This window comes from Myripristis murdjan, chromosome 8 (genome assembly GCF_902150065.1).
Source record: "Myripristis murdjan chromosome 8, fMyrMur1.1, whole genome shotgun sequence".
NCBI lineage: Eukaryota > Metazoa > Chordata > Actinopteri > Holocentriformes > Holocentridae > Myripristis > Myripristis murdjan.
Genome location: NC_043987.1, coordinates 30,500,690 through 30,519,362, shown reverse-complemented (window position 1 = coordinate 30,519,362; position 18,673 = coordinate 30,500,690). Strand labels below are relative to the sequence as shown.

General features: G+C 41.7%; 7 protein-coding genes and 1 non-coding gene across 8 annotated transcripts; 4 read left to right on the top strand and 4 right to left on the bottom strand.

Annotated features, from left to right (window-relative positions):
* The first annotated feature begins 342 nt into the window (after positions 1 to 342).
* Positions 343 to 791, top strand: LOC115363252 (histone H2B-like). Its single transcript, XM_030057363.1, has one exon. The coding sequence runs from the start codon at positions 348 to 350 to the stop codon at positions 720 to 722; it is 375 nt and encodes a 124-aa protein (XP_029913223.1). The 5' UTR covers positions 343 to 347; the 3' UTR covers positions 723 to 791.
* A 1,183-nt stretch (positions 792 to 1,974) lies between these two features.
* LOC115363230 (histone H3) lies at positions 1,975 to 2,447 on the top strand. Its single transcript, XM_030057341.1, has one exon. The coding sequence runs from the start codon at positions 1,999 to 2,001 to the stop codon at positions 2,407 to 2,409; it is 411 nt and encodes a 136-aa protein (XP_029913201.1). The 5' UTR covers positions 1,975 to 1,998; the 3' UTR covers positions 2,410 to 2,447.
* Positions 2,448 to 4,735: 2,288 nt separating this feature from the next.
* Positions 4,736 to 6,005, bottom strand: LOC115363217 (uncharacterized). The gene is made up of 2 exons (XM_030057326.1): positions 5,125 to 6,005; positions 4,736 to 5,025 (listed from the first exon to the last, which is right to left on the bottom strand). Exons 1-2 carry the CDS (start codon positions 5,991 to 5,993, stop codon positions 4,926 to 4,928), a joined length of 969 nt encoding a protein of 322 aa, XP_029913186.1. The 5' UTR covers positions 5,994 to 6,005; the 3' UTR covers positions 4,736 to 4,925.
* A 2,616-nt stretch (positions 6,006 to 8,621) lies between these two features.
* Positions 8,622 to 9,022, bottom strand: LOC115363261 (histone H4). Its single transcript, XM_030057372.1, has one exon. It carries the CDS (start codon positions 8,989 to 8,991, stop codon positions 8,680 to 8,682), a length of 312 nt encoding a protein of 103 aa, XP_029913232.1. The 5' UTR covers positions 8,992 to 9,022; the 3' UTR covers positions 8,622 to 8,679.
* Positions 9,023 to 11,141: 2,119 nt separating this feature from the next.
* Positions 11,142 to 11,213, top strand: trnaq-cug (transfer RNA glutamine (anticodon CUG)). The gene has a single exon. It is a non-coding gene; the product is annotated as a tRNA-Gln (tRNA).
* A 1,526-nt stretch (positions 11,214 to 12,739) lies between these two features.
* LOC115363253 (histone H2B 1/2-like) lies at positions 12,740 to 13,319 on the bottom strand. The gene has a single exon (XM_030057365.1). It carries the CDS (start codon positions 13,317 to 13,319, stop codon positions 12,945 to 12,947), a length of 375 nt encoding a protein of 124 aa, XP_029913225.1. The 3' UTR covers positions 12,740 to 12,944.
* A 1,616-nt stretch (positions 13,320 to 14,935) lies between these two features.
* On the bottom strand, positions 14,936 to 15,334 carry LOC115363245 (histone H2A-like). Its single transcript, XM_030057357.1, has one exon. The coding sequence runs from the start codon at positions 15,320 to 15,322 to the stop codon at positions 14,936 to 14,938; it is 387 nt and encodes a 128-aa protein (XP_029913217.1). The 5' UTR covers positions 15,323 to 15,334.
* A 2,761-nt stretch (positions 15,335 to 18,095) lies between these two features.
* Positions 18,096 to 18,365, top strand: LOC115363678 (histone H2A-like; the record flags this gene model as incomplete). Its single annotated transcript, XM_030057955.1, has 1 exon — positions 18,096 to 18,365. A coding segment is annotated over one exon (270 nt), but the record flags the coding sequence as incomplete, so codon positions are not given.
* Between the last annotated feature and the right edge of the window lie 308 nt (positions 18,366 to 18,673).

Here is an 18,673-nt window from a genome sequence, read left to right as displayed (position 1 = left end):
TGTTTCTTTTTATATTTTATAGTCTGCTCAGTGTAGGGAAGACTTCAGGGGGCCATCTATATATCTGTCTATCTATTCTATTTATTCCCAGCAGGGGCATTCAGAAAAGTTTATTCAATGTTTAATTTGTGAATTTGTAAATTCCCACTGAATGAATGAAACTATGATCCGTCAGTCAGCACGGACAATGAATGAGTGAAGTTGTATAACGTCGCACACAAACAACGGCATCTGAAGCTCAACCAATCATACACACGGAGCCTCGCATTGCTGCTGACGTCATCTCGCTCTTTATAAAAGCAGCAGCGGTGGAGCACAGGGTTACATGTTTAACAAGCAGCGTCAACATGCCTGAACCAGCGAAGTCCGCGCCCAAGAAGGGCTCCAAGAAAGCCGTAAATAAGACCGCCGGCAAGAGCGGAAGGAAGCGCCGCAGGCCGAGGAAGGAGAGCTACGCCATCTACGTCTACAAGGTACTCAAGCAGGTGCACCCCGACACCGGCATCTCGTCCAAGGCTATGGGCATCATGAACTCGTTTGTCAGTGACATCTTCGAGCGCATTGCCGGCGAGGCGTCCCGCCTGGCTCACTACAACAAGCGCTCCACCATCACCTCCAGGGAGATCCAGACCGCCGTCCGCCTGCTGCTGCCCGGGGAGCTGGCCAAGCACGCCGTGTCCGAGGGCACCAAGGCCGTCACCAAGTACACCAGCTCCAAGTAAAACAAGCTGCTCCAGCTTCAACAACTCAAAGGCTCTTTTAAGAGCCACCCACTTCTACTGAGAGAGTGATTTTCAGTTAAATGCAACAGTGTTTAAATAAGATACGCCATGCCCACATTTTCATGTGTTAGCTTAATAGCTAACAACACTTTCACATGAGGATATTTGCACAGAAACAGTACTGTGTTCCATTCTGGCTCATTCTTTCATGGAATATAATACTGCAAACTACATGTAACAAAACAGAACATGAAATGCTCTGACCTAATTAACTGTCACTATAATCTGAGGGAGCTAAATTTCAGAGGTTCATTCAAATCAATCACATGACAGGATTTTGTGTTCTGGCTCCATCAAAGCCAGCACTGAGAGGCTGAGAAAAAGCTTCTTCCCCCAGGCCACAAGGATCATCAACACTTAACACTAAAACACAAACATTCACATCACATCCTGCATTCAGCTCAGCACCTAATTACCTACTGGCAGTCTGATATGCACACAGTCCCCTGCACACTGCAACAATTATTTATTTTTTTATTTATTTTTACTACATACATACTGACCTGTGAATATGCCATTCATTTCTTATTTATTATATTTCATTTTAATGTTTATTTTTTAAAAACTTTCCTCCCTGTATGAAGTATATTATCACTTTTTTCTCCCATTTTACTCGCACAGTGATGGAGTAGCAAGCTCATTTCACTGCTGCTGTATATATACAATCATGGATGTGACAAATAAACCTTTTGAATCTTGAATTGAATACCTCTGATCCACTGAAAATATGTTTTCTGAGGTTTTAACTAAATACAATGAATGAATGAATTGTGCTTTCCCTTTGAACAGTCATTTTTAAATTCGTATTTTTCTATGGTTTGATCATAATTTCGTATTACCTTTTGTTTTAATATTTTAACCTTTGGGGGGGGGGTATAGGACGTGACCTTTTAAAATGTTCAAATATTGTAATGAAAATATTCCAGAAGCCTCGCGTGCCAAACAACTTTATAAATCAAGATTATTTCAATAAAAAAGGAGAGAAAAAACACTTGTGAGAGAAAGAGAATTTGAAATGGGACAGGAGCTACAAGGAGGGAAAAATGGGCGCCTAGTTCAAACGGCCTGTGCTCCAATAGCATTTGTTGACGCACGCGCTATGCTCCTCACGCTCGGGCGTCAGCCCCGCCCCGCCGTTGTCTATATAAAGCCGCCAGGGAGCCAGAGCATGTATTGACTGTTCCGCTGAAAAGAGAGGAGTGTTTTAGTGTGAGCCATGGCCAGAACCAAGCAGACCGCCCGTAAATCCACCGGAGGCAAAGCCCCCAGGAAGCAGCTGGCCACCAAGGCGGCCAGGAAGAGCGCCCCGGCCACCGGCGGCGTCAAGAAGCCTCACCGCTACCGGCCCGGCACCGTGGCTCTGCGGGAGATCCGCCGCTACCAGAAATCCACCGAGCTGCTCATCCGCAAGCTGCCCTTCCAGCGCCTCGTCCGAGAGATCGCCCAGGACTTCAAGACCGACCTGCGCTTCCAGAGCTCGGCCGTCATGGCTCTGCAGGAGGCCAGCGAGGCTTACCTGGTCGGCCTCTTCGAGGACACCAACCTGTGCGCCATCCACGCCAAGAGGGTCACCATCATGCCCAAAGACATCCAGCTGGCCCGCCGTATCCGCGGAGAGAGGGCTTAGACTCACCGGCAACAACTCACGACCAAAGGCTCTTTTAAGAGCCACATACAACTTTGCTGAAGAGACGCAAATTCTTTTTTTTTTTTTTTTTTTTTTTTCTTTAATCTTTTAAAGATTCAATTAGATATAATCGCTTCAAAAAATATACACTTAAGAATCATAACAGTGGGGGGAAAATATGTAACAACAAACCATAGCACATCTAAACATGATCTACTAACATTAGTGCTTGTAGAGCTTTATTATACAACACCACACTTCATGCTACAGTCAATACTGCGATTCGTCCAACAGATGGAGACACAGACCGTCTGTTTCGCAGTAAAGGCAGCGAGCTGGGCGTCTGACTGCACTTCTTTCCCCAGGCCAGACATCAACACACAGTGCCTGGAACGCACTCAAAAACCCAAAGACATTGGAGCAGCTATCACTTCTGCTTTTATCAAAACACTCACAACTTTTCATCACAAAATAACATGTGGCCTGCCACTGTCATACGATAAAAAAAATATGATTCTATCTAATCATTTTGGGAATAAAACTTCATTTTGTTGTAACTTGATCATTTCATCATTAATCATTGCATGACAATCTTTCATTCCGTGAGGTTTGGCCTTGGATGGAAATGCAGCTGTTTTCTGTATGTTTCATTAATTTTTACACTAGTCATGTAGCCTATCAATGCAACTATCAAAATGTCAGCATTTATTGTTTGTGTGTCCATCTGTCTGTCTATGCACATCTACACATACACTACTCACAAAAAGTTAGGGATATTCAGCTTTCGGGTGAAATTTCAGGATGAACCTAAAATGCATTCTAACCTTTACAGGTGAACTTAATGTGACCTTCTGTAAACTTTTGAATGCACATGTCCAACTGTTCAGTGTTTCAGTACTTTTTGCACAAGTTGCTGTTCTCTAACAAGGAGCTTAACGGCAAAAATCACATCAGGTGTTTGACGCTCCAGCTCATCGAGGTCGTATCATTAGGGAATGGCTGCTGGAGACTGGGGTACCTCAAATGGAGTGGCCTGCACTTTCTCAGACCTGAATCCCATAGAAAACCTATGGGATCAGCTGAGTCGCCGTGTAGAGGCTCGGAGCTCTGTACCCCAGAACCTCAATGTCCTGAGGGCCGCCCTTCAAGAAGAGTGGGATGCCATGCCTCAGCAGACAATAAGTGGACTTGTGAACAGCATGAGACGTCATTGTCAAGCTGTAATTGATGCTCAAGGGCACATGACAAGTTATTGACACTGACATTTTTTGTTGTGGTATATCCACCACTGTTGTTGGCTTTTGTTTCAAGAAATTGTTTGAGATGAGGAAATCACCAGTGTATGCTTCAACTTAAATGCCCTACTTTCATGATACAATATCACTGTAGCGTGAACATTTTACATTTTACATAAATTTCACCCAAAAGCCAAATATCCCTAACTTTTTGTGAGTAGTGTATGTATACACACGTGTCTTCTCTCTTCTTGCTGTGAGCAGCTGTTACAAACTACTTGTTTCTGGCTGTGAGCGCTGCACACAGGGTCACTGCATTTCCAACGAGTATTGCTGGCTTTGCCATTGTTGTTTCTTGGACATATCTTACATCTCTTTCTCTTCTGTTGGCCCTGTCTGCTTCTCTCCTGTGGCTGGATTGCTGTTTTTTGTCATTCCACATCCCATTGCTTCAGTTATAGGCGTGGTTTACCTTCCATTCATCATATATATATATATATATATATATATATATATATATATATATATATATATATATATATATATATATATATGTGTGTGTGTGTGTGTGTGTGTGTGTGTGTGTGTATATATATATATATATATATATACACACACACACACACACATACACACACACACACACATACACATATATACACATATACTGAGGTATAAAAATGATAATACTTACATGTATGTTATTGTGTAAAAATAACCTTCAGGGTGGTGAGACTGCTGGCATTAGATGTGTGGATCAACACTAGATGTATACCTGCCATTCACAGTTGATAAAAATCAAAGGTTGCTAGGGTTAACCCTTGAAATTCCATAAAATATGCTTGGGGTAATTTTTGACCCCAGGTATGGAAAAGTGTGGTAATGATACAAAAAAAAAAAAAAAAAAAGACAACAACAAAAAAAGCAATTTCTTAAAAAAATATAACAATTTGATACAAATCCAAATGACCTCATGTCAGTCTATTTGAGGAATACATACTACATTAACTGATAAAAATTTAAAATGACTTGAAAAAAAAAAAAAAAAAAAAAAACACACCATTGCATATTTAGTGATATTGGTCCGATTTTATTAAAGCCATTGAGACATCCAACTTTAGATGAAATCAAAGGGCAGCTCCTGCTTTTCAACATGCAATAAGATGCGATTGACTTCGCCGATTGGGTTTGATGATTTCCTACACACGCCTTTTCGTAAATAGGGTGGTGGCATCCCAGATGACGATCTTCATGAAATCTTCGAGAAACCCGCGGACCTCTTTATAGATCAGGCCGGAGATGACGCCACTGCCGATGACGGGGCTTGGTAGCCGGATGTCGCAGAGAACACAGAGCTGGCGCTTGGCCGCTTTCAAGTAGCCTAGTAGTAGTTGTAATAGTATTAGGCTGACACAATAAGAGCATGAGTTGGACATAAGAGGTATTAGTTAAAACCCAAACAAATGCAGAAAAGCCTCACCAAAGCTTTCCTATGATGTATAATAAACACAGCTTCGTGACATCCTGAATAACGTTCCTCAGGAATTCAAACAATAACTCACGGACCACTTCGTAGATGAACCCAGAGATGCAATTGACAACGCCGGGGATGGTGGACACAGTGATTTCCTGGATGTTGTCGCGGAGAACTTCACCTTCACGGTCGCCCTGGGCGCTTGACGCCGCTGCCCTGGCGGCGGCGCTTGACGCCGCTCGACCAGGCGGCGGCGCTTGACGCCGCTCGACCAGGCGGCGGCGCATGACGCCGCTCGACCAGGCGGCGGCGCATGACGCCGCTCGACCAGGCGGCGGCGCTTGACGCCGCTCGACCAGGCGGCGGCGCATGACGCCGCTCGACCAGGCGGCGGCGCATGACGCCGCTCGACCAGGCGGCGGCGCATGACGCCGCTCGACCAGGCGGCGGCGCTTGACGCCGCTCGCCCTGGCGGCGGCGCCTTGACGACTTTTTCTTATCTGTAGCTTTGTTTCTCTTACCTCGGCCAAGGACGTCTCTTCCTGTTTGATGCCGGCGCTGGCGGCATTTGACGCCCCTTTTGCCTGTAGCTTTGTCTCACTTACCGCGGCCAGGTATGTAACTTTCTGTTGTTTGACGCAGGCGCTGTTTGAAGCCGGCGCCGGTGCAGATTGAGCCCGCCGCCGGCGCTGTGTAACACCGGCGCCGGCGCTGTTTAACACCGGTTCTGGAGGCGTTTGACGCCGGGGCTGGAGCTGGAGCTGGTCCTGAGCGCTGGTGCCGTTTGACGTCGGCGCTGGTGCCGTTTGACGTCGGCGCTGGCGGCTTCTACCTCCTTTAGCTGTAGCTTTGTTTGTCCTACCTCGGCCAGGCATGTCTCTTCCTGCTCGAATCGCAAGCGAGAAAAAAAAAAGTGAAGAACTCAGCGAACAGCTGCTGCTTTTCAATCTTCTTTGTGGACGTGGGTGACAGTAACCGCACATTTTCCTGGGCGTTGCCAAACTCCGCAGCCCTCCCCCATCTCTGTTTTTGTTATATTTCTTATAATTTTGTTATATTGCCCATTTAAATGTATTTTCTTGGCCAATTTGGTGGGGCACACACACACACACACAGTTCGATGCAACAGCACTGACATCAATTCTACCTTTTAAGAAAGTTTATGTATTTCCTTTTTTTTTTTTTTTTTTTTTTTTTTTTCCAGTCCAACAGCAGCGCTAACTGTGAGCTCAATGCCAAACCTAGAAGTGAATGAACACCTCTATTACTGTGACAACAAGACAAGCGGAGCATTACAGGCAGCAGGAGAAAAGGAAACTTTATGGCACAACAGGTGGATTGAATTGTACTAGGTTATCAGGTGGACCTGATAAAGTGGCCACTGAGTTTATACGTGCTATTGTATCTTATGGTGGCAGATTTCTCTTCACTTACCCAGGAGTCAACAGCTGAATAGATAAATATCAACCATGTTTGATGAGAAACTAACCTGCCAGTTCCATTCAAAGAGGCAGAAGAGAATCAGACCTGTGATCATCAGACTTAATGACTTCCAGCAGGGGGCGCCATTACCATTACACATCCACCACCATGTACTAGAGTTTGTTATCTGCGATCTGCCTTGAAGGTTTCTTTTGGCTTTCTCCAAATGTGGACAAAAAACCATAGGCGGAGTTTGAAATTTGCGCTGGGGGGGCAAACATTTTTTTTTTATTATTATTATTTTATTTATTACAATACCAAACATAATGTAATTCAGATTTATTTCTGTGTTCAGTGTTTGATTCCTCTGATTACGCAGGTATCTGAATTAACATGACAACATGACAAACACAAATGAATAATCCCAATATTAAATACCTTAAAAACATAGAAATAAGAGTCATAACTCATAGCAAAATAGCATGTCTTAGCATGTATTTTTACATCAAAACATAATGTTTCAAGACAAAAGCTTGTTCTGACACTGCCAATTTTTGTTTGTAGTCAGCATTTTTTTTTTTTTTTTTTTTTCAGATTTGTCCAGCTGTAGCTACAAACACACTAACTTAGCCCTCTTTGGCATTTTCTCTCCCATGTGTAGATGGTACTACAGGTCCAGGACCTGGAGGAGATGAAGGAATACAGCTCCATCCCAGAGCTGCAGAAGGCCACATACAAGGTTGATGTGGCTGGAATGAAAGAATATTACCATATGAGACCAGAACTGTAATATACCATGTAATCACTAGTCACGGTACTTATATTTTGATGTTTGACTTTTGAAGTAATTTGTCATATTTTGACCAAATTATACATGTAAGTATTAGTTTTGTCTAGTTGGATTTGCATTTCAGTAATTTTGATTCCATATGATGAAACTTTTTATCATTTGAGAGGATTCAGTGAATGTCTGGAGATACAATAAGCAAGAGAAAGGAGTGACACAGCACTCCTGTGGTTTGACATTGTTACATCTAACATGACTGCCCCCCCCCCCCCCCCCCCCCCCCCCCCCCCCCCCCCCGCCCCTCCTTTTTTGTTTCTGAACCTTTTACACATCTGTGTAGTTTTCAAAAATAATTGTTCAGCTTACATTTAATTCTTGGACTGTTACTGTTATCTTATTACAGCTCTGTTCATTTTATGTCTTTATCTATTTAATATTGTCTTTTTGCATTTACATTCGTTTATGCATTCATTTATTTATTTGTTTGTTTCATTATTTATTTATTTATTTAAGAAGGGAACTTTACTAAGGGGGGAACTGTTTATCTAACGATTTTGATTTTAATAGCTGTTGCTCTGCACTGTTGCATGATGCAAATTTTGTAAACCAAGAGAAATTAAAGTGGTTAACTTGTTTACAGTAAATGCTTTGTCTGTTGTTACTTTTCAGTACCTCACATTCAGTATGCCATTTACTGTATAGCTTTGAATATTAAAATGCAAATTAATATTAGGCTACATTATTATTTTCCAGTCGTATTATTATATTTGAAACAGAGCTAATGCAAGAACAAAAACTAAATTAATGCTATTATTTAAATACTGATGTCATGTGTTAGACCAGGGGTGTCCAATCATGAGCCATAGAGAGACAATTTCACCTCTCCTTCAAGCAGAGAGGACAAGCTAATCCAGGATCAAGTATTTTTAGGTAAATTGTTATTTTAATAAAGCCATTGGGAGATTGTATGTAACAAGTTGTCCCTTAATGGTTGCTGCTGTATGCCAGGGGTGGGCAACCATGTGCCATAGTGAGCCGAGAGGCTACCGGTTTTCACTCCAACCAAGAACTCCACCAGCTGATTTTACTGATTACCTCACTTTCAAGAAGAGAGCAGGCACTAATCAGTGAAATCAGCTGGTGGAGTTTTTGTTTGGAGAGCAGCCTGCAGCCTCCCGGCTCACTATGGCACATGGTTGCCAACCCCTGCTGTATGCTGTTGTGTAGCGTTAAAAAAAATAAAAAATAAAAAAATAAAAAAAACTGTTGTTCACTGAAAGACAGTCAGCTCTTGAGTGCGTTGTGGGTGGCTCTTAAAAGAGCCTTTGTGTTGTTGTGGTCGTTGTTGGTGTTTAGCCTCCGAAGCCGTAGAGGGTGCGTCCCTGCCTCTTGAGAGCGTAGACCACATCCATGGCGGTGACCGTCTTCCTCTTGGCGTGCTCGGTGTAGGTGACGGCGTCGCGGATGACGTTCTCCAGGAAGACCTTAAGCACCCCGCGAGTCTCCTCGTAGATGAGTCCGGAGATACGCTTGACTCCGCCGCGGCGAGCCAGACGGCGGATGGCGGGCTTGGTGATGCCCTGGATGTTGTCGCGGAGAACTTTGCGGTGACGCTTGGCGCCTCCTTTCCCCAGACCTTTACCTCCTTTGCCACGTCCAGACATGATGATTTCAACGAATCTTCAAGAGTGAGAAGAAACTGATGAAACCTCAGAGTGACGCTCCTCCTTTTCAATCTTGTTTGCGGACGTAAGTGAAGACAGAGAGCACGCGCCGTGATGGGCAGTCCCAAACTCTGCAGCCTTCCTCCTTTTTTGTTTTTTGTTTAAGGAACTTTACGTGCAGCATTTGCAGCATTTGCGTTTTCATGTGAGAGAAGTGTGAAGTATATATATATATATCTATATATATCTATATATATCTATCTCTATATATATCTATAGATATATCTCTATATCTATCTATCTATCTATCTATCTATCTATCTATCTATCTATATATATCTATATCTATATCTATCTAAATATATATATATATATATATATATATGTGTGTGTGTATAGATATAGATAGATAGATATAGATAGATAGATAGATAGATAGATATAGATATATATATATAGATATAAATATAGATATATATATATATATATATAGATAGATAGATATAGATAAATAGATATAGATATAGATATAGATAGATAGATAGATAGATATAGATATCTAGATAGATAGATAGATAGATATAAATATATATGTATGTATGTATGTATATATGGGTTTACAATAGGCGCAGGAAAGATATTTACCATATACTTTCTACTTAAAAAATAGCAATAATATAAACATTGTACAAAAAGTAAGGAAATTTGTGTTTGGTAGATTATTTCTTTGTTGTAGCAGTGCTTCTTGCAAATAAATCTTATACCGTTGGAAAGCCTGTTTATTTCCCTTTTAAATGGTGCCACAATTGTAAGGAACATGCATTTGTGGGATGAGCTGCAGAGCTGAATATGTGGGTTGCCCATGAAAATTTTTTTATTATTATTATTATTATTATTATTATTATATCGTTGTAACAGCATTTGTATTGTTTACTGCACACTTTTTGTAGTTTTATTTCACACTCGCTTTGGCAATGTAAGCGCTAGTACAGCCCCTTAAAAATGAATTGAATTGAACTGTGACACTCACCTGACGCTGGAAGCAGGCAGAGGCTCCACAGGCCGCAGCTCCTTTTCGCTCCAGCTCCTCTCTCTGCGGAGCGGGGCTGCTGCTCCTCTCTGACCGGCCGTCAGCAGCGAAAGTGAAATGTGTTCATTTGTATATTCTGCAGATCTTACAATTCATCATCTCTGGTCACTGTGTAGGAATATATAGGTCATGTGTAAAATGTACAAGAACAAATGCCTGTATAATGAATACTGATTATTGATGCTCTGTTAATTAGTGAGTGACGTCATGTGCAGTGGTTGTGGGGAGAGAGCTGCTTCAGGCACGGGAGCATCTCGTTTTTCAACCGTGTGATGTAATTTGTCATCTTTTTTCAGTGAACGAAGCTCCTGTCATTCGCGTCAGACTCAAGTGACTGTGCCTGCAGCTCATTTGTGGCATATTTGAACATCTAGAAGGAATGCCACTACAGGGGGGACGGTCTCTCCTCAGTAGAGAAAGGCCCGGATAATTTCACCTCACACCTGTAAGACGCTCAGTAAGATATGCGCTCCCCTAACAACATGATATTTTATTTTATTTTATTTTATTTTATTTTATTTTATTTTATTTTATTTTATTTTAGTTATTTAGTTAGTTAGTTAGTTAGTCGGGTGGAGCGTCTTTAAAATATGAATTGACAATATCCAGGTCTTCCATAGACAATTCTCCAATGACTAAATATTGATTATTTATTTATTTTATTTTATTTTATTTTATTTTATTTTTTTTGTGCTCACAGTCATAACCACTGTTCCGTACAGTTTTCTTCTTTGACCGTGGTTGGGAAAAATGTTGCATAACATGATGGGTATGAACACCTTTTGATCAATATCATGGTGCTAGACAGACATTATGCAAGGCCAAACTAGTGGACAGGGAACAGGAGCAGGAGCACCGGACCCCATTTCTGGGAATGTTCTGAACACACATAGTCCCACCACACACACACACACACACACACACACACACACACACACATTTCTTGGTGAGAACATCGCTCTGCACTGACATCCAGGTTTGGTGGAAGATTTGGGAAGTCAGTGGGCAAGTCCCTTAAGGCTGGCATAGGCATGTGACTCTCTCTCTGATACCCCCATGTGGTTCCATGGTGTAATGGTTAGCACTCTGGACTCTGAATCCAGCGATCCGAGTTCAAATCTCGGTGGGACCTGAGTCTTTTAGGGAACCCCCTTCATTTCTCTAACTGTAAATTCTAAAGCGACTAATGAATACACATTTATATTCTGTAGGCTTTGAAAGTGAAAAATAATTGAGAGGAAAATACAAATCCTGGTAACAGAAGCCTGCGCCATCACAGCAAGACATTTTATTTCATTTTTTATGAATCATTTAATTTGTTAATCTGCACAGCACTCAGAACTAGATGATATTCCAGCCTAATATTCTTGCATCAGATTAGTGTAATGCAGCAATGTTTACGTCTTAGAAACAATTTACTTCATAGCAAGTACTTCTACAACTAATACAACTACCACTACTACTACTGATAATAATACAATATGTATAAAAGAGGAAGTGAACCATTTACTTCCATATATTGTATTTTTAATGTAAGTAATAAAACAATTTTAAAGCTGTGTTTGGATCTCTGCCTTGATCATGGATCATGGATCATCATGGATGTGCCCACCATGCTGTCTCAAGTTTAAAACTGAAATTCATCTGGAGGCCAGAATCCCTGTTTCGTCTCCAAAAGCTTCACAGGCCCACAAGTCCTACGAAACAGGACAAGACAACAACCCCTGACTTCATCCTCACATGCAACTCGAGCAAAATCAAAGCAAAACTACCCTGATGTTGATATACAAGTGATTTCATGCTTCTGTGATATAATGTAAAAAGTAATGTAAAAAGTGAACGACGGGAGCCGGCTCCTGATTAGGAGCCGTTTTTTTTTTTTTTTTTTTTTCCCGGGAGCCGATTAGTTATTTTTTCTGAGAAAGCCGCACGTGATTGGTCAAGATGTGGGGTGCCGTCTGTCTGCGCTGAGCGCTTCACACCAGAGCGGCACACACACACACACGCACACACACACACACACACAAACACACACACAAACAGGAGAAGAGGAGGGACGGAGACGAGAGAGAAAGAGAGCAAGGGGCCACAATGAGAGACAACACGAACGCGCTGGAAAGGTAGCCTATAGTTAAGAAAATGAGTGACAGCAGGAAAAGGAGTAAAATATGGACCATTTCAATTTTATTGACAATAGAAAGGCAAAGTGTAGAGTCTGCAAGAAAAAAATATCTTATCGAGCCGGCTCCCCAAACTGTCCAGAACTGTTCAGCCATCAGTGCAATGGGGAAAAAAAAAAACACACAAGAAAATGAACTTGATATTAATGAAGGTGCCAGTGTGTCTTCTGCAACTGTTGTTGCTGCTGCTGCAGTGTGTACAGCAATTCAATTCAACTGTAAATAGTTAAACGTTTGTTTTTTTGTATTTTATAATATTTTTTGTAGCACTATGTAGAATGAATAAATAAAGGCATATTTATATAATAAACATATATAAATTAAAAAATAATAATGCATGTTTTTTGACATTAGTAATTCATTTTGCGCATAATTTTACATTACTGTTGGTAATAAATTAATTTAAGCAACAAAAAAATCTGAAGAGCCGCTTGGGAGCCGAAAGAGCCGGCTCTTTTTAGTGAGCCGAGCCAAAAGAGCCGGAATTCCCATCACTAAACTGCATGGTTAGACAGAGTTAAGACACAGCATGACACTTATTTCTTTTTCTGTGAGAGTTTGTCTCTGTTCAAAAACTCACTGTAAGGTCGAACTCAATTTTCTGCAGCTGCAAGTTAACCCTTTTACAGAAGTGGGTGGCTCTTAAAAGAGCCTTTGAGTTGCTGAAGCTGGAGCAGCTTGTTTTACTTGGAGCTGGTGTACTTGGTGACGGCCTTGGTGCCCTCGGACACGGCGTGCTTGGCCAGCTCCCCGGGCAGCAGCAGGCGGACGGCGGTCTGGATCTCCCTGGAGGTGATGGTGGAGCGCTTGTTGTAGTGAGCCAGGCGGGACGCCTCGCCGGCGATGCGCTCGAAGATATCTTTGACGAAGGAGTTCATGATGCCCATGGCCTTGGACGAGATGCCAGTGTCGGGGTGCACCTGCTTGAGCACCTTGTACACGTAGATGGCGTAGCTCTCCTTCCTCGGCCTGCGACGCTTCCTGCTGCTCTTGCCGGCCGTCTTGCTCACGGCTTTCTTGGAGCCCTTCTTGGGCGCGGGCTTGGCGGGTTCAGGCATTCTCACACTTCCGTAGTTCAAAGACAACGAATGATACTTCCTCTTCTATGCATGTTACTTTGTAGCCAGCTCATGCAAATTAAACTGCGCTGTATCTCCTATACGATTGGTCGGGTTTCGAAACGCCGTTGGGCTGGAGCCACACGAGGAATTCACCCACACGTCATGTACAGACTGTAGTACAGCCCAATCCAAATCACCATCAGAAATACTTTACACTAAAACTAATAATTTCATCCCCGAGGAGAAACTAGGTCAGTTGCAGTTGCTCTAATTCTCCAGAGAACAATATAAGCATTGACGGATTTTTAAGACATAGGAAAAGCAATGAAATATGCATTTGAAAAAATTATGTGTGTTATGTAGAATATGTGTATCATGCCCTTTTATCTTAGTTATCATTATCTATACATTAATCGTGATTCCTCCAACATATTACAACAAACATAAGTATAAGAAACATTTGTAAAAAACGTAAATGAAGGATTGCTAAAATTTAAACATTGGATTAATAAAAATTCCATTTGTTATAAAAGGTATGGTGGTAGAAAGACAACGGCAAAGTGAAGGGGGTTGAGCTGTAGGTGTGTCTCTCTCGCTGCTTTGAAATTGGGCGCTCAGATGTTTTTTTCCATTGTGGGGTTACTCCAGTTCACTTCAGTTGTGGCTTTACAATGTCTGAAAAGATTATGGTTAAGTTTAGACTGTTGAGAGTTTCACCAGACACATCATTTGAAGTAAAACTTGGGGCAAATATATATTAGGATACATACAGTTGTGTTTTAAGTGTAGTTTCAATATTTCTCGATTGTCCATTCACTGTCACCAGTGCACTTCACATTAACACAAATGGCAGGAAAAGCTCTTGGAGAAGTGTGTGGAAGATCCTGTGTGTGTGTGTGTGTGTGTGTGTGTGTGTGTGTGTGTGTGTGTGTGTGTATATGTGTGTGTGTGCGCGTGCGCGCGCGCGCATGCAAAAGCCCCTCACTTCATCGCTCATGTGGACCAAGCTTGCTAGCAGTCCTAAGATAAGACCAAAACAAGTTTAACTATTGCCAACAAAGACCGACCTGTTTAAAAAATTGATTATTTCATATTCCATTTGTTATAAAAGGCGGGTTATTTGAATAATTACGTCACATTGGCGGTAGAAAGACAAAGGCACAGACAAGAGGGTTGGGCTTTAGATGTGTCTCCTCAGGCTGGTTTGTATTTAGGCGCTAAGATGTTGTGGGGTTACTCCAGTTCACTTCAGGTGTGGTTTTGCAGTTCGTTAACAGATTATGTAATCCACCGCAGTGCCAGTGAAAAACAAGGCAACTTGTAAGGCTGAAGAAAATAAAATACAGTCTTTGTTTCCCCACTAAAGAGTGCTGTAAGATTTGGACTGTTGAGCTTCACCCAACAAATCATTTGAAGTCAAACTTAGAGGCGAATAAATGTAAGAATACATGCAGTTGTGTTTTAAGTGTTGCAGTTCTATATTTCCACCATCCATCCCCACGGTTACACCAGTATACTTTCCATTTCTACATAAAAAAAAAAAACAGAAGGAGACTCTTAGAGAAGTGTGTGGCTCTTAAAAGAGCCTTTGTGTGTTGGGGTCGGCTGTGGCTCTACTTGGCCTTGGCCGGTCTGTCGGCCTTCTTGGGCAGCAGCACGGCCTGGATGTTGGGCAGCACGCCGCCCTGAGCGATGGTGACTCCGCCCAGCAGCTTGTTGAGCTCCTCGTCGTTACGGACGGCCAGCTGCAGGTGTCTTGGGATGATGCGGGTCTTCTTGTTGTCGCGGGCGGCGTTTCCGGCCAGCTCGAGGATCTCGGCGGTCAGGTACTCCAGCACGGCCGCCAGGTAGACAGGGGCGCCGGCGCCCACGCGCTCGGCGTAGTTGCCTTTGCGCAGCAGCCTGTGCACGCGGCCGACAGGAAACTGGAGACCGGCACGAGATGAACGGGTCTTGGCCTTGGCACGAGCTTTGCCTGCGTTTTTGCCTCTTCCGCTCATGTTTATTTTTCTTTTCGCCCTGAAAATCAAGAGAGAAACATCTGGCTTCTTCCGCGATCGGTCTTTATGTCGCTCTCTGCTGCCTTCCGATTGGCCAGTTCCACCTTTAGCTACGTCGTCCAATCAGATAAGAGGACAGCCCTGTCAAATCCACCCAGAATAAACAACACTTCCAAACAACACTTCAATCTCAATTCACAAGACATCTTATCTTACTAGTACTCTTAAATGTCACTAAAACTTCCTAACTAAGTTTCCTCTGAAAACCGATTCAGAAAGCTGCTGTGACCAACTTTCCCTGAGGAACTTAGAAAACTCTTGAAAATATTGCAGAAAGAGGTATATGATGCTCTATCTATATACATCTATATATGTGTGTGTGTGTGTGTGTGTGTGCGTGCGTGTGTGTGCGTGTAGCCTTCTCTGATAAAACATGCAGCAAACAACAAAAACAATATAAAAATGAATCAAGCACATGTTTAGCTAAATGTCAGCAGCCTGTTATGCACATGTATCTCGTTAAACAATTAGAACACATGTATATAAGCAGTCTTTCAAGCATTATTGAGATATTACAGTGACCATGGCTGATAAATCATTTGAAGCTGTGCCCTTCAAAACAAAGCAAAAGCCAATTTGGATGCAAGAACAGCTCCTCGCATGAAAGGAAGGATATCACTGAAAGGAAATTTGGAGCAGGAGTGACATCAAGATGCAAAAAAGATGCATGGGCACAGATCTCTGTTCAGATCAATGCAGCTGTCCCACTCATCACCTGGACTACTGATGACTGTGAAAAAACTCTGAGGCAAGGACAGAGATTACATAGTTTAAGCACCAAACAACTGCAACAAGTAACATATCAGCCATTTATCTGTAAACATTCGAGATTACAATGTGTTATTCTCTGTGTAACATTATTCAGTCACTCATATGGGAAAATTAACAAATTCTGTACTGAACTTTGATACCCATCATCAAATTATATTCATTTATAACCTTTTCATTTATCTATCTATCTATCTATCTATCTATCTATCTATCTATCTATCTATCTATCTATCTATCTATCTATCTATCTATCTATCTATCTATTTAATTTTCATTTTTATTAATCTTCATTGTATTTATTAGGAGGAGGCTCTGCACCCAAATCTTTATCACCTGTTGCCTTGATATGTAGTGAGCTTGGCCATTCTGACAGCAGCATAAGAGGACTGGAGGTCTGAGCAGGTTTTAGTGACTCAGGAGTCTCTTGACTCCCTTAACTTGTCACAGAGTTAGGAGCTGATTTTAACACTAAGACGCTTGGTGAAATTCTCTTAGCAGAGAAATTTAAAATTATCTAAATTTAGGATTGACACACCCATTATTTTTAAGTGTTTCTCCTAAATCCGCAAGTTAGGAGCTACTTTTAACCTTAAAATGTTTTTTGAATATGGGCCCTGGAGGTCAAAGGTCATGGAACCCACTGAAAATAGACATGCCAGTGTTTCCTTCAGCAAAATTTGGCCTAACTCTGAGGCAATATTTAGCAACCTAGCATGGTTTGTTATCAATGGGTTCCTTTGGTTGTCTAGTTTCATATGATACCAGTATTTTCACTCTAAGATATGGCAGAAAAATTGAGCCTCTTATAATTTCCAAAAGACAATATGTCAGCTGAGGTGTCCACGGTGGAGTTGAAGAGGTTAACCACCATTAACCTGTATTTTTTCTTTCTTTTTCAATAACATTTTAATGAAATTTTGTCTTTTTATGTTCTGGTTATCCCTAAAAAAACCTATAAATATATTTTTGATGCCATCCCATTTATTTAATTTAATTTTATTTAATTTTATTTAATTTTATTTAATTTTATTAATTTATTTATTGACTTTTTAAGAAAATAGATGTTTTGTATCACTAACCTTCCAATAAGTTACACAATGAATGGTTAAAATTACATGGGTGAAGAGATCCATGGTAAAAACTATACAATAAAGCTACAATAAATAAATAAAGAGGATGATGTGTGAACACTTTGGTCATTACAGGTTTTGGGTGATTCTTGCTTTAATACGTTTTGCTTTCCTGCTTTTGTCAGGCATTGAATTAAGTAAATTGCACTTCTCTTGGAGGTCAGGGTTTATCCTCCATAGACAATTCACAGGCTGTCATCTTTCTCAAATCGCTGCCTCTTGGTGGCACCTCATCAAAAGCAGACTCACCAGACCTCCAGGTTGGCTTGCAGTGGCAGGAACAGAAGGCCATGGAGGATGTGGAGAGAGGACCTCTGTGTGTCCAGGATGATCATCCTGCTACCTGTCCTGCCAGAGTGATTTCTAATAAAACCCAATCTACAGTATTGTTTACAAACTTACATGTGTTGTATTTACCCTTTAAGAATTAGCAACAATATTGTTCAGCAGGCTATGGTTATTGTAAAAATGTTAAATAGTTTCCTATTCTTATTTTCTGTGTTGCTTGCTGATATTGTTAGTAATGAGAAAATCCTCCCTCATCTGACTGGAAGGTCTGCAGTGAGTCATTAACTAATAGTGTGAGAGCTGTAAATAATCAAGTATTTTTTAAAGCTAATTATTATGTCTCCAAATATTTTCCCCAAAATAAATAGCTACACAACAGTCCAAACATCACTTTTTTTAATGAGATTTTTGTTTGAAGAGAAACAAAAGTTGGTCTAATTGGCCTGTGATGAAACTAGGATCACGTTAATTAAATTACAAAATAAATAAAATTTGATGAAATATCCTGAAATATAAATTACTGCTATGCCGAGCACGGGGGCGCCGGCGCGCCCGTCTACCTGGCGGCCGTGCTGGAGTACCTGACCGCTGAGATCCTCGAGCTGGCCGGAAAAGCCGCCCGCGACAACAAGAAGACCCGCATCATCCCAAGACATCTGCAGCTGGCCGTCCGCAACGACGAGGAGCTCAACAAGCTGCTGGGCGGAGTCACCATCGCTCAGGGCGGCGTGCTGCCCAACATCCAGGCCGTGCTGCTGCCCAAGAAGACCGACAAGCCGGCCAAGGCCAAGTAGACCCCAACACACAAACCAGCATACACAAATAGTCCAGTAATTTTAGGCCAAAATTGGGGTCAACCTAGGACAAATTGCAAGAGAAGCAATCTCAACTGATTTTGTATCCTCAGTTTGTCCTGAGTGAGGGAAAAAAGTCCCAAGAAATCCCTTTACTTTCAGATATCACTATAAAAATTCACAAGATGATTACACACACAAAGACAAGGAAAAATACCAGAAGAGACATTTAAACAGTGAATTAAAAGGTTACTATATATATAGTAACCTTTTAATTCACTGTTTAAATATCTGTTCTGGCATTTATT